General features: G+C 39.7%; 1 protein-coding gene across 2 annotated transcripts in view; it reads right to left on the bottom strand.

Annotated features, from left to right (window-relative positions):
- Positions 1 to 3866: 3866 nt before the first annotated feature.
- The window catches only part of LOC136675711 (double-strand break repair protein MRE11-like), a 55457-nt gene continuing 44291 nt past the window's right edge, over positions 3867 to 15032 (bottom strand). For both annotated transcript variants that reach the window (XM_066652428.1, XM_066652429.1), the window contains exons 16-20: positions 13116 to 13196; positions 11906 to 11967; positions 6229 to 6290; positions 5588 to 5678; positions 3867 to 4638 (exon numbers count right to left, since the gene is read on the bottom strand). In XM_066652428.1, coding sequence (XP_066508525.1) covers positions 4591 to 4638; positions 5588 to 5678; positions 6229 to 6290; positions 11906 to 11967; positions 13116 to 13196 — 344 coding nt within the window. In that variant the 3' untranslated portion in view covers positions 3867 to 4590. The remainder of the gene's footprint in view (positions 4639 to 5587; positions 5679 to 6228; positions 6291 to 11905; positions 11968 to 13115; positions 13197 to 15032) is intronic.

Genomic DNA, 15032 nt, shown 5'->3' with positions numbered 1-15032 from the left:
AGCTTTGGTCAAAATACCACAAGGATCAAACAAATCAGCAATATTCTCCCCCGTGTTGGATTTGCTCCTTTTAACTGTGTCTTTGCGCTCTCACATAAATGTGGGTCCAGCGCTGTGATTGGATATGCTCAGAACAGGAGGTGGGACAACTCTCCGTAAGACGCTGCACGAAGTCAGAAAAAACACGTTTTATCCTGTGACTTAGGAAGGCCACAGTAAAACTGACTGGCCTGTTTTACTTCACCATGGAAGGGTTGGCAGGAGCTGCACAAATTAAAGCATTAATGCACCAAACAAGTGATTTTATTCACAATACGTCCCTTTAATGTTCATATCAGAAGCACACGGCTGTTCCCTGAGGAACTGGACATTAAAGATTAGAATTAGAATTAGAAAAACTTTATTGCAATCCGTGCAGTGAAACACACATTTACACACACTAGTGAACACTAGGGGGCAGCGAGCAGTGCCTGGAGCGGTGGGCAGCCCTAGCTACCACGCCCGGGGAGCAGTTGGGGGTTCGGTACCTTCAGTCATGACTTCAGTCATGACCTGCTGGCCTGGGATTGAAGCAGCAACCTTCCGGTTCTTTAACCACCAGGCCACGGCTGCCCGCTGTGGGGAGAGATATTCTGCTTTGAGGCTCAGTTCCTTGCAGTGGTTTTAAAAAGGTCTGATTCTTGATTCTTCATTTCCTTCATGGAGTTTCTCCTCTGAGTCTTGGTTCTCATGTTCTTAGTGTGGGAATCCTGCCACATTAGTGGACAATGAGCTTTGGGGCAGCACCTGTTTTTAAAGTCAACATGAAAATCCTAAATGTGACCAGTTCAATGCAAGTAAACTGAACTAGATCATTGGTCATATGTAACGCCAAGCAGTTGCCATGACAACTCTGACGTGTATCCCTTGGTCATGTGCTGCTGTTGTCAGTCATGCTTTTGCTAATGAGGCACAAGACTCCTGGAATTCTGCAGCAATTTTACAACAAATTCTGGTCCTGAGCCCAGCAGTTCACTTCTTATTCTGCGGGTCCTGAAAGCTTTACAATGAACTGAGTCATTAAAGTGAAAGAACTGGAACAGTACAGAGCCCTGAAAACCTGTGGTTTTACACAATTCAGGGCACCTGGTGTCAGTAATGGAGATCCAGCTCTTGGATTCTTGGATTTAGTGGGATGGCTGAGCTGTGGGATATAGTTGTCACTCTCCACTCAAGTCTTACATTACAAACAGGGCAGAACACTTCTTAGGTCGGGTTGCTGAGTTCAGAAAGTGTCAAGTTAATATCTTGGGGTCGATCACAAGCTGCAGTGGTTTTGCATTTGAAAGAAATCCAGAAAATGGTTTAAAAACAGGACACCTAGATTTGAATTTTTATATATATTTCAAATATAATCTCAGTTGGGCGGCACGGTGGTGCAGCAGGTAGTGTCGCAGTCACACAGCTCCAGGGACCTGGAGGTTGTGGGTTCGATTCCCGCTCCGGGTGACTGTCTGTGAGGAGTGTGGTGTGTTCTCCCTGTGTCTGCGTGGGTTTCCTCCGGGTGACTGTCTGTGAGGAGTTTGGTGTGTTCTCCCTGCGTGGGTTTCCTCCGGGTGCTCCGGTTTCCTCCCACAGTCCAAAAACATACGTTGGTAGGTGGATTGGCGACTCAAAAGTGTCCGTAGGTGTGAGTGAATGTCTGTGTTGCCGTGTGAAGGACTGGTGCCCCCTCCAGGGTGTATTCCCACCTTGCGCCCAATGATTCCAGGTAGGCTCTGGACCCACTGCGACCCTGAACTGGATAAGCACTTACATGAATGAATGAATGAATGTAACGTCAGTTGATCTAAATCTATAATTCAACAAATCGTTGTACACTGCAGAGCCCTTAAATTGATTTAATATCAAACAAACACAACACAACCCATCAAAGAATATTATTGTAATGAGTCTATTTTTCACCACTTGCCACAATGACATCTGGTCACATTGGGAACAGTGAGTAACCTGTGCAGTTTATTGTGTAGTTTGGCCTTCTCTGATGTTTCTCTACATACTCAGTGATAAACATCCATGTTTGCAACCATTCGTTTTTCAAGGCCAAGCATATGATTTCTGCATGCGTCATTAAAGCACTCAATGGGTTTCTCATGAATGGACACGAGGCATAATAACAATTACTGAGTATCAAAAAATGATATGGACCTTGTGGGTGGACGATTTTCACTCTTGTGCTTGCTCCTAGTTTCATTAGCGTGTCTGAATTAATGAAAGGAATTGTGAGGGTCTATGAATAACAGCCCATTCATCTTTATTGTTTTCGAAGCTCGGGTCATAATTGATTTTAATTTGTCTCAGGGTTCAGACGGTTTTGTTTGACGCATGGCAGGAACTTTAAAAAAAAAGCAGTGAGTCTTTTATTTTGTATTTTTTTAAACAGTTATAACCACAATGGTTAAAAAAAATCATAATTCTATTCCAAAGCCAGAGCACCTCTGCTGAATTACAACAGGTTATATACTTTGGAAAATAGGTGTTGTTACATATTCCTGGTTTACATATCAAAGAACGGAGACACATTGTGTATAAATTTAATGATGAACAAACCAATAGAAATGCTACATAATTACTTGGAATTAAATCTTTTTACCTTGACCTCCATTGAAAGCGAATCACTCACAAAGTCTCACAGACAATTTGACACAATCAATCCACATATAAACGTGTTTAGATTCTAGGAGGAGACAGCAGCACTTCTGCCAAGACAGTGACCCATGGGTCCAAGACCCAGGAGTGTGGACCTCTAATGGCACATCATTCACATGAGAAGAATCGAAATACCCTGTAGTTCTGGGATGAATCAGTTTATCCTCCAGAGAGCAGGGCGTCCATGTTTATTAAACTCAGGTCACTAGGTATCAGACGGAAGACGTGAAGACCGTGACGCTGGGTCAGAATTGTGTATCTGAAATTACAGTGGTGATTTTTGATTCAGGCAAAGCAGATACGAGTTTACTCATATGCTGCAGGTCGCTGCGAAGGCCACTCTTTTCAGAGGCTTGTGACTAATCACAGCTCCTTTCACATCACATAAGATCTGAACTTACTGCCGTGATTGAAGCTCCAGGAAGACAATGCTCTGACTCTTCAGTTACATTAGTAAAACCCGACGCGATCTTCAGTGTGTAGCTTATACACAACTCTCAAAGCAATTGTAATGTAAAGCATGTGATATTCTACAAACACATCAGCGCTTTGTATGAAAATTAACCATAGGACCACCTCGTTTTTACTCTCACTGTCCATGCTCTCAACTCCGCTGACCAGACAGGAGAGCCTTGTGGTTCTACAATTAGACTGTAGTACGTCTCTTACTCTGCATACTTTGTTTGCTCCCCCTTCACACCACAGGACCCACACAAAGCAGGTATGACTTGGGTCGTGGATCATTCTCCAGTTGTCTGCTCACAGTGGAAAGACTCGCACAAAAATCTGTGGATGTTTTTAGACCAGAACAGAGCTGAGCTTCATTTCCACCTACAGCTACAAAGTTCTGTTGGATTATCAGTTGGAGAATTTTTTTAGGCTATAGTCAGAGTTAGGCAGAATTTCTTAGGGCTACAGTAGATATCTGACACTAGTTGGTTCTATGGGTCCAGCTGGGTCAGCAAAGAATGGTCCTAGGCACAGCTTTGATTTAGCGGCTATCGCAGAGCTCAGTGTTGTGGTTTGATAGTGTTTTTAAAAGTTCAGGAAAAGAGCAAACTTGGGACCTCAATCACAGAGTCCTGGAGAGATAATGAACTCTAAAATAGGGCTCAAAAAAGACAAGAGACAAAGAGAACGGATTTGGGAAACCTTTACTGGAAGCTGAGAAAAGCTGATTAATGGGTGAATGCACTAGTGTGTGTTTGATTGTGTGAGAGATAAAACAAACCCAACAAGAAACGAAAAAACACATAAAAAAAAGTGGAGAAAATAGTGGGAAGAGTACTAATCAGAAAGCCAGAGAAATGCTACATTTCAGAAAGGGTGAGCTCTTACCAAGAGTTCTACAGAACATCTAATGAATCTGTGGCATAACAGTTTTATGAGAGAAACTTCCAAGAAAAAAAAAAGTTATTACATATCTCCGTGACCAACTGCACAAATGTTCTTTTTTGGGGAAAAAAAAGAAAGAAAATGGAAAAGAAATATAGAACTAAACGTTCCCTATTTATAGCAGCATTAGCTGGAGTTCAGGGTGAAGAAGATCACGTCCCAGTGCATGTCAAAGCTCAGGGTGAAGGTTAAGAAGTGTTTTCTAAGTATATGACAGCCTGCAGCCACTTTGCTTCTCATTTTTTGGCTTGTGGACTGACAGCAGTAAAAGAACATCCTCCAACATGCTTCACAGAAGACTTCGAACACTGGGAATAGCAGGACGGATTTAATGTCAGTGAACGCTAACATGGAACTACTATAGAACTCAGAGCAAATAAGTCTGAAAACAAACAACAGGTTCAGGAACAGACAGAAGTGAGGAATAAACAAGATCAAATGTGATCAGGTAGGAGAGAGAGAGAGAGAGAGAGATTTGGAGAGTTCTTCTTGGAGAGTTCTGTTCAGTCATCTTTTGCCGTGTCGACTTGAACTTCTAAATGGGTCAAACTCATCCTGAAAATGTCAGAGCGAATGTGAGCAAGTGATAAGACAGAGTGAGAGGGCGAGAGAGAGAGAGAGAGAGAGAGGGACAACACATTAGTGCTTGGTTTGTAGTTACACATGCCACATTATTTCATATTTTATTTTTATTTTTTAATCTTAAAAAATCTCCCAATAAAGAGTAGTTGATGCGAGTCCTCTGTAGCAGATGTGTGTTCATTTGTATAAAACGAGGAGGAGTACTTATATATCACCACGGCTCTGATTTGGTTGTATACAATAAAAATAAACACAGCCGCTTTCTAATTCAGTAATAGCCCCATGTTGAGTACGATACTGTTTACGCAGAAAAGTTTTACAAGCATCATTTTTTACTTAACAGTAATAAGCCACAGCAGATGATGAGTTGGTGGTTAATTAAAAAATTTAGTAATTCATTTGGCTCCACTCCCATCACTGCTCTGGGGCTGGACTGTTGCCAAACAACAAAAACCTTTTACTTTTACACTAGCTTCCTACTTCGGGTAGGTCTACGTTAAAGCAGGCCAGCGCTAGCAGGAGGACACCCAGCAGAGCCTTTAGTTATCGCCGGTGTCTGAAGCCACCACTTGAACTTATTTGAACTCAGTTTCAAGGATGCAAAGTGTGCTGTGACAGAACAAATGGAGATGTAACAGATGTTACAGTGTTTTAGCTGCTGCTGCTATAAAGCCCCTCATTAAAACTCATGTGATACTGTTGTGAATAAATATATAATAGAACACTTCTGTAAAGCAGAGTGACACATGTAGAGTTATAAATCCCAGTGCTGTACTATTCTATATTAGCAAAAACTTTTGCATATAACTGTATATAAATGGCTCTCGATTAGATATAAACACTTCAGATCTGTGTCACAATAACACCAGTCTGGGAGTTAACCCTGGGTGTGTGTTCATATGAGTGTGTGTGCTGTCCTTACATCATCATCGTCATCATCATCGAAGTAAACTCCTTTATTTGACAGGCTCTGGCTCTGAGAGCTCTTCCTGCTTGACGTCATGGAGGAGGTTCTGCAAAATATCAGATAGAGGACAGGCGGGTCAGACCTGATGGTTCGGGCAAATGGAAACAATAACTCTTATGAAGTAGACACTCTGGAGCAGCTGCACATGACGCTCAATTCAAAGGTTTAAAGCCCTCCAACACGGTGCTGTGGAGCAGTGGAGCTGTATCCAATACATTTGGGATGAGCTGTAGTGGGGTTTGTAATCCATGACTAATGATCCAGTGTCAGCACATGAACTCAGTAATGTTTTTGCTATCAAATCCCCACCGCAGTGTTCTGATGTCTAGTGTAAAACCTTCCTAGACCAGCAAACACTGCTAACGGAGTAAAGCAAACTCTAAAGAGCTACTGTTTTCCTTCATTTCAGAAATAAAAATGTTTGACAAGCGGGTGTTCACCATCTTTATGTTATCCTCATGCGACTCCCAGAAAGAAGAGAATAAAAACACGAAGTAGAAAGAGAGAAATGAAATGAGGCTATTATGTAGGGATTTAGGTGAAGGACTACAGATCCTTCCTTTTCTCTTCTTTTAATTAACTATATACAAACTCACCTCTGGACGGTCTTAGCCGGAACAAAGGAGTCGTCCCCTGAGTCACTGTCGTCGATGATGACCTGGAGGGATGAAAGGAATAAAGAAAGTGTGAGATCACAAAGGCTGAAAGAGAAGATTGAAAGTACAAGAGCGTCATTTGTTCTTAACTCAGTGGGAACTTTTTCTTTTTCTCTGTATCTCACGTCGCCAAAGAGCATCTTTCCAAACACTGCCCAGGGATTGGTCCTGAGCTTGTGTGTATACATGAAACAAATACAAATTTGCCATTTTGTTTCAGCCTTTAACCCTCATACAAAATTTTAGAACCCAGCATTAATGAAAGTGCTGCGTGAGTCCTTCACTCCAGCTCTTTAGAGCTTAGAACCAGTGCAAAAATGCAAAATCCACTTATCTCCTGCTGCAGAGGACAATAGCTGCCTGAGCTGAAGGCTGCAGTAATGAAGCATCATTAAGAATTAACAGTGCTTATTTTTTGTTCTAATTATTTCACCCGAAAATACTTGAGAGCTTTTGTTTTTTGTTTTCTTTTAATTGCCCAGCAATGTATTCCAAACACGCTCCATTATTCGAGTGTTTATCTGATGGCACACTTGTTAAAAGGATCTCTGAAGAAACTCCATTCTGGACACACAAAAACAAACAAACAACCCAAACAGACACCAAAGTAGGGATAGAAGTGGTTCTATGTGCAGGGTTTAATTAAAAATCACACATATTTGTTGACCTCCTACTGTACTGGTGTTTTCAGACCAAAAACAATATATATATATGTTTATGTAAATAAATTAAATTACTAAAAAGTGCTGTAATTTTACAGAATAAAACGCAGTTACTGTATAATTTTACAACAACATACTGCTTGAGCTTGTGTAATCATCCCATGTTGCCCACCCTGACTACACACAAGTCTCCGAGGTGAGTTTGCACACCTGTTGCCATGCCGACACATCTCACACACATCAGGAGTCAGACAGTGAGCTACAAAACATTTGCTGTGTGTGTGTGTGTGTGTGTGTGTGTGTGTGTGTGTATACACCATGAATCACTCCGGCAGTTTCAGACGACCCTGTGTTAACTGCACTGGAGCAAGTATGGTCGCAATTCTCCAGCTCTTAATGACCACTGGGCAGAATTCATTAACATTTACAGAAGCTCAGCAGCTCCTTACTCCAACAGAAAAGCACAGGACCTCACAAACGTCAGCAAATTATAGGAGCAAGCAGTCATTTTACTCTCAGAATCTGGTAAACAATATTTATTAACATGATTATGTACTATTTTTTTTATCTTTTTTATAAAGTGCCACTCACATGAGATTCATTCATTCCTTCATTTACTGACACTGCTTCATCCTGATCAGGGTTGCAGTGAGTTCAGGTCCTACCCGGAATAACAGGGAGCAAGGCAAACTCATGTGAAATAATGGAATTATTTTAGTCCATGAACAAACCAGTTGATGCTCCACCAAGTGGGTTCCGCACAGTGGGTGTGGCCATTTTAAAACAGGCTTAGTGGAGAAACACTGAAAATCCAGGTGCTGAAGCTGACGGGCTTAATGTCGACTGATGGAGAAGACAAAGTAAGGCCAGTATTTTGCATGATGTAACAGTGCAGATGGATGTGGGTTCACTATTTGGTAAATAACAGATCATTGTCACCCTTTCTATCTATATGCTATATTTGATTATTTATTAGTTTTAATGTGTTTACAACCTAATTAAAAACATTAATAAGCTGATGATTTATAAATGTAGTCTTATTCTAAAGTGGTAGACATGGCGATTTTATCCGACTCACAATGGCAGCTTGTAAAGTTATGCCATGGTCTTTTGAAGAATCTCAAACTCTCCTCAAACTAGGGACATACAAAAAAACTCCAGCGAGTGTTGGACATGCCACAAGAAATGAAAAAATCTCTGCTGATCTGTGAGAACTGGGGCGCAGAGCTGTGTTCAGTCCAAAAAAACAATCCTTAAGCTTACCTCCATGTTGCGTTTTCAAAGCCAGCAATTCCAGTGGGAGACCGTGTTTTGCGGCTACATTTGCAATGGAGCTGTGCCAGGGAAAAAGTGGCCAGGGACCAGGCACTGAAATGTGTGTCGAGTCGTGCTGAGCTGAGTCAAGCATGTACCATGGAATGGAAACGCATCATTAGATAATCATTACGCCCAGTGGACCACTAAAAGAACATCTCAATACGCAAACATCTATGAATCTGTGTGAATATGTGAATTGTTAATGCTCCCAAAACCCACCCACTTCCCTAATGGCATGAATGGGGAGAAGCCTGAAGCAAAAATAATCTCCAACTGTAAATGGAAACCCTAGAAATGCTACTTAATATTTGTGCAGTTGTTTATTTGAGTCTTGCCTGAGAATTTCTGAACTTTTCATGACCCTCCTACGCAGAAGTGACAGTAAAAACATATAGCTGTAATGCTCTGTAGTGTTCTGCTCTGGAGTATATTCCACTTTCACTTATCTTCATGGTTTTCACCTGTATCTCAGATGAACACACCTTAGTGAGCTGGAAAAGTACACAAATACAACTTGCTCCTTATCAGTGGAAGTGTGCAGGTTTAACAGCTGCCCTTACACAACCTCTTATCTCCATGCTGTTCAGCTCAATGCACAACCTTCATCCATGACCGTGTCTCTCTCAGAGCTTTGTTGTTTTTTTGCCAGAGGTTTGTGGTTTATGTGTTGGATCTGAGCGTCTGTGTGTATGTGTGTGTGTGTGTGTGTGTGTGTTTCCAAGTGTGACTGATTGATCCCTTAGCAGAGGGAGTGTGTGTAAATTTTTATGCAGCCACCAGGATGGATGATGTTGCTTTGCTGCAGCTTGTTTGTGAATATCTTTGATGTATTTATTTCTGTGTGTGTGTGTGTGTGTGTGTACGCATTTGCAGGTGAGTGGAAGCAGGTGCAAATGTGTGGACAGGGAATTGAAACATCTGATGTTGAAGCATCCTGTCGTTTGTACATTTGCTTGGTGGATTTTTCCATTAAAAATGCTTGAAGCACATTGGTATATATGTGTGTGTGTGTGTGTGTATGTGTGTGTGTGTGTGTGTGTTTAATTCTTGTTTTCATATATTTTTAGGACAAATGATATTGATACAATTACAAATCTAACTTCTTATTTTATTATTATTTTATATTTATTGGGATGTATATGAATTATTTGGATTATTTTGTTGGACTTTGTGAAATGAAAAAGATTGCTTTATATTTCTTTAAATATAAAATTAGAAGCAAGCCTCTGGAAAAGAATGGAAGCTGTAATAAAGGTAAAGGATGGACACACTTTTTCCTACATGGTTCCAAAATAAGTTTAAGTATATTGTGTGTTTCACTCTGGGTCGGTGTTCTACCAGCTGCTTGTTCAATCTGCTTATAAATCATTCAACTGGTGTGTGGGTCTCTCTGTGTGTGCATGTGTGTGTGTGTGTGTGTGTGTGTGTGTGTGTTTACAGAAGCACATTTAAAGGAAAGTTTTGTCATTTAGATGCCTCAAACATGTAATTTCATCACCCAGAATAGGTCCAGTCACATCTGGCTGACACACAGGAACAACAATCTGCTTCATAAATCAATTTAAGCCCACAGTGAGAAGTGTTTAAAAAAAAAAAAGCTCTTACACTTTGAAGCTCAATTCAATCAACACATTAGTCTAACTCACATAAAAGTTGCTCTTGCAAAATTGTGCCAATCCAGGTTACACATTAGCAACCAAAATTATTCAACCCCCATCGCACCTTCCGTTTATCAGCAAAACGACAAAACTTTCAGCGGTTTGCAATAAACCAATCAAATATGAACTATTTTAACATCTCAACACAACTGATATAACAAGTGGCTTCTTCAAATTTAACACAAAATGCCACTTTTAATGACTACTGCAGTCGCAGGATTATTCAACCTTCTTTAGAGTATCCCTCATAAGAGCACACATTTGCAAATAAGGTTTTCTCTGAAGCACATATCAAATACCTGGACTGGCGAGGGGTTTTTGACAGTGAGTTCTGACTGCATGTTAGTAATAAGTCCAGAAAGTTGTCCAAAAAATCTAAGATCTCACTTCCTTTCACAAATAAGAAAAAAGATACATAAATTTAGAAAAGGCATAGATTTAGAAGCATAGTTCACAAGTTTAGAGTAAAATGAACACTGGCTACATGGCCTTGACCTGGCAGAAAGAGGAAGCTATCACTGACTGCCACCAGATTCTTGAAGAGGCAGGTGGTTAAAACGCCTCGAGAGACTGCAAAATTTGGCAGCAGCTGGCACTGAGGATTCAGTTTGCACAGAAAGGCACATACTAAATGCTGAAGGTCTCCATGCCTGAACTCCAAGACGTTCACCACTACTGGGCAATTGGAAGATAAATTGCTAGAGAAATTGGCTCAAAACCCATACAAATAAGCCACAGAATATTTGTGAGTTTTACTCCAAAGTGAAGAAATAAAGCTGGATACATGAATGTTTGAGAAGTAGTCCTGGAAGGTTCTGGAGTGGCCATTACAGTCACCTGAACTGAGCCCAATAAAAAAAAAATCTTTGGTGGGTTTTGAAGAAATCGGTTGCAGCAGGCAAACCCAAGAACATTAGTGATCTGGAAATCATTGCCCATGAGGAATAGGCTGGCTCAGGTTCCTGAGAAATGCTGCCTGAAACTGGCGTCTGGCTATGCATCATGTTTGCAGCAGCTCATAACAGAAAGGAGGTCCTCTACAAAGCACTAAAGACTCTTGTGATGAAGGGGCTGAATCATTCTGAGAACGCAGTAGTCATTAAAACTGGAATTTTGAATTTCAAGAACATTGAATTTCAAGAAACCACTTGTTATATTTTATAATATTATAAAAGGTTTATTGCACACAGCTGAAAGTTTATTAATTTTACTAATGAATTTAATTTGAAATTGGGGTAGAATAACTTTTATTATAATAATGATAATAATACCAATATAAACCACTTATAATATGCTTTTCTTACATCCAAAGGGCTACAGACCAATGTTTAACATGAGTGTTAACAGAAATATTGCCACTAATATAATGCTTTTGGAGCTCTCTGCCCAGATCTGATACACTATGTAACAGAAATCCACAATGGCAAGTATCAAACTGTGTGATGGGGAAGGGAGGCCCATTTCTAAGACTAATTGTGATCCCTTGGACTCCTGGTCATGGATGACTGAGGCCTGGCTCATGGCTGTGCGTGTGTGTTTTCTCAAATCAGGTTTTAATCCATTGTGAAGCCTAAGGCTGGTTAATCCAGGCTAGACTCCTGAGCAGAATGTGGCTCAATGGCTCCGTGCAGTGATTTGCTCGAAGGGATTTGTGTTGCATGAATACATTAATTTACTTTCAGTGTTTTTAGACTTGTCTTTGCCTCAGTTTATGCTCCAAAATCTCAAAGAGTTTTTATTAAATTAAAACATTCTCTGGAATAAGCACAGAATTAAAACTGTTTGTTAATTTATTTTATATGTATTCAAAATTTACAGAAAGTTTCTCTAAAAAATATAAAATTATACAAAAAAAAAAACTGCTTGCAGCACATTACTCAGTGATCCTGGTGAATATTTTTGGGAAAATAAATATACAGACATAAGAATGAAGCCTGAATATTCCTCTGTGTGTGTGTGTGTGTGTTTATATACACATACCTCCTCAGCATACGATTTCTTGGTAGCACCATGGGATGTCCTTGTGGCTGGAGCCTGGAACGCTGTGAAGAAAAAAAATATGAAAAAGGAAAAACCCACCAAAAATAAACAAACAAACAAATGACAAACAATTTTTTTTGATCTAATACAAAACCCAAAGTAGAAAAATATATAGCACATTTTGCATGAGTGTGTGTGTGTATGTGAGCTCTAATACAAAGAAACTCAAAGAAAAGTAGTACTGCAGTGAAAACAGGATGGACTATAAACACACATGAACAGAGAGAGAGAGAGAGAAAGTAAGTAGAAGTGGCAAGACTAAGAAAGAACAAAGCAGAAATCAAACAGACAAAGAGGGAGGCTGAGATAGAAAATCAGGAGAGGGTGAGAAACAGGGGGGAAATGTGGCAAGAAAAAAAAAAGTGAGGGAAAGAGAAAGAGAGAGAGAGAGAGAGGAGAGAGACAGAAAATGGAGTAGTAGTCACACACAAGGTGGGTTATATGGGGTCACTCCAAATCTATTCTCCTCACGTTGGTATTACACACAAAATAACACACCAAAAAACAGAACAAGTAACACACACTTATAAGCTGTCCTACTCATTTTTTACTCTGCATCCCTCCCACTCTCTCTCTCTCCTTCACTTCACCCCCGACTCCAACACACACTTCTCTACTGTTTCCCCTTGCATTACCACTCCCTTCACAAAGAGAAAAACACACACTCACAAACTCAACACTATCTCACAGCACCCACTAAAGCCTTTATTCCCATTCCTATCACTGCTCAGAGATAGTGTTAATACACAACTAAAAAAATAAAAAACACACACATCAATAAGTGGTAAATAAACACATTAACTTAATTATCCAATGCTGTCTCTGCAGAAAAAACGTAATAAAACAACTTTACATAAGACATTAAATAGTCAATACATTCACTGAATCGTGTCAGAAAATCTTACCTTGATTTACAAGTTATTAAAAATCACAGATGTGATTCATATGTATATTAAGTTGTCATTGTTGGATAAAAAATCTCACATTTTCTAGTAAACATTTTATTACCATCACATTTCATGTTGCTTGGTTGATAATGAAACCTGTGCGTGGTGTAAAAACATTAAAATCAGACGAGATTTTTTTCCCCAACATTGACATTTAAGTCACATTTAATGTCACATTTAATGTGTATTATTTTGTCACTCACCCTCCATTATAGACTTGCTTTTAACAGGGCTGGATAAAACTTTCTGTCCTCTGCCTCCACGTCCAGACTGTGAACCAGCACCTAGAAAAAAACAACAGCTAGTTTAACTGTTGACGCTTTTATATCGACTGAACTCTGTATAAAAATCTGCCGTCAAATCAAATTCATACTCTTTTGGTACTGGTACAGTTTAAAGGGTAGTGCCTCTGCCCTCCATGTTGCAGACAGGGGTATGCTAAGCTAAAGAAATAAAAGTCCCTAGGTAAGAGTCCTACATCTACATACACACATCTGTAATACATCTAGACTGGAAATTGTTCTGGATGATAGCGTCTGCCAGATGGCAAAACAGAGCAAACTGCAGCTTTCCTCCTCATTTCTCCCTCCACGTTTTCAGAAATGAGTAACAAAATACGGCTGTGGTGAAGTGTAGTAAAACACCACCATCATTAACAAGCTCAAATAGAACCAGAACATCACCAACATCATTAAAAATACAGAAGCTCAGAAAGAACAGAATTGCTCATCCTGTTCTTTCCAAGAAACTCAAGGTCGCCCAGCCCTCGTTAGCCCAGTTTCAATCCTCGTGCCCGTATCAACATTGATTTTAATGCCTCAAGGTCACACTTCAGCAGGCGTTCAGATGTAAAGAGTAGGTGATGGTGTTCAGCTTTAGAGTGAAGAAAGATCTAGAAAAATAGATTCTCAGATCTAGAAACCACAATTTTTACTAGAACATCTACTCGGTTTCATGCCCTGATCAATCAACACACTTCATAAGCAATAGGTCCAGTACACACACACACACACACACACACACACACACACACAGTCCCAGAATTTTACTTCTACTGGCCAATCAACTGTCAATTTTGACCGAAGAATGAGTTTAAATCACTAGAGAACAAAGCAAATTTATACGGAATTTCTACAGAATTGTCAATTAATGAGGTTGCACCAAAAAAAAAATCCCATCTTGTCTTTTTCTCAAGACATTGTCTTGAGCTTGTATACCTCTTGGGTACTTAAAGTAATCAGAGCAGGTAACTGAAGAGGAGGTAAAATCACTGTGAATTTGAAGGTTAATGAAACGAGTCTCTACAGAGTGTTCTTTTCATATCCTGCTAAAATAAATTCTCTTTCCACTAAACTTAATGGTGTGAAATCAGCGAATAACACAAAGGACAGTCAACAAAGGAGCCATCACCTGCAAGGCATAATAATTTTTAACCTTCCCTTATTTATCAAAACAAGTATCTCATGGCATGACAACTATGATTTATATGTGACTGATAAATCTGCTTCAGATACGGGCTCAAACAATTGACACCTGTTCCCTTATTTACAAATAACTTATTAGAAATGACATTCGTTAGACCATTTTACCTTTAATTCATTTCCCAAAAGTTTTTCCATCTACTGAATGGCACATCATTTAAAGGGTTAAACTAAAAGATTTTTATGTTATTATTACAATTTTGTGTAGTGTCAATTTTCCACAAAGCAAAGACACATACACAAAAATAAAAATAAAAACAAACCCACCTAAGTAAACAACTGCCATAACAGAACTGGGTATAGAGTGTTCTCCTGCAAGTGCGTTGAGCTGTTAGTGGTGGTTTGATACTGCTTACCCTGGATTAGCCCATCTTTATCACCACCTCTGTGCCAATACCCCTTTGTCCTTCAAACAAAAATGGAGGGGGGCATTCTTATTAAGCTATTTACAAAGAGAAAAAGACATATTTGTGATTTCAAAACAGAAAATAAAACTGCAAGGAAATAAAATCAGTAGAATGATTTGCCATTTTATTTTTCGGGCTGTTTTCACAGAGACTCAAGGCACAACCACTGACTGTTTTCTGCTGCTCTCACTGTTAACAGAGCTGCTGTCTTTTATAATGAGGACAGTGCGAT

This window comes from Hoplias malabaricus, chromosome X1 (genome assembly GCF_029633855.1).
Source record: "Hoplias malabaricus isolate fHopMal1 chromosome X1, fHopMal1.hap1, whole genome shotgun sequence".
NCBI classification, from domain to species: Eukaryota; Metazoa; Chordata; class Actinopteri; order Characiformes; family Erythrinidae; genus Hoplias; species Hoplias malabaricus.
The sequence above is the reverse complement of the archived record's forward strand: the minus strand, read 5'-3'. Positions and strand labels throughout refer to the sequence as shown.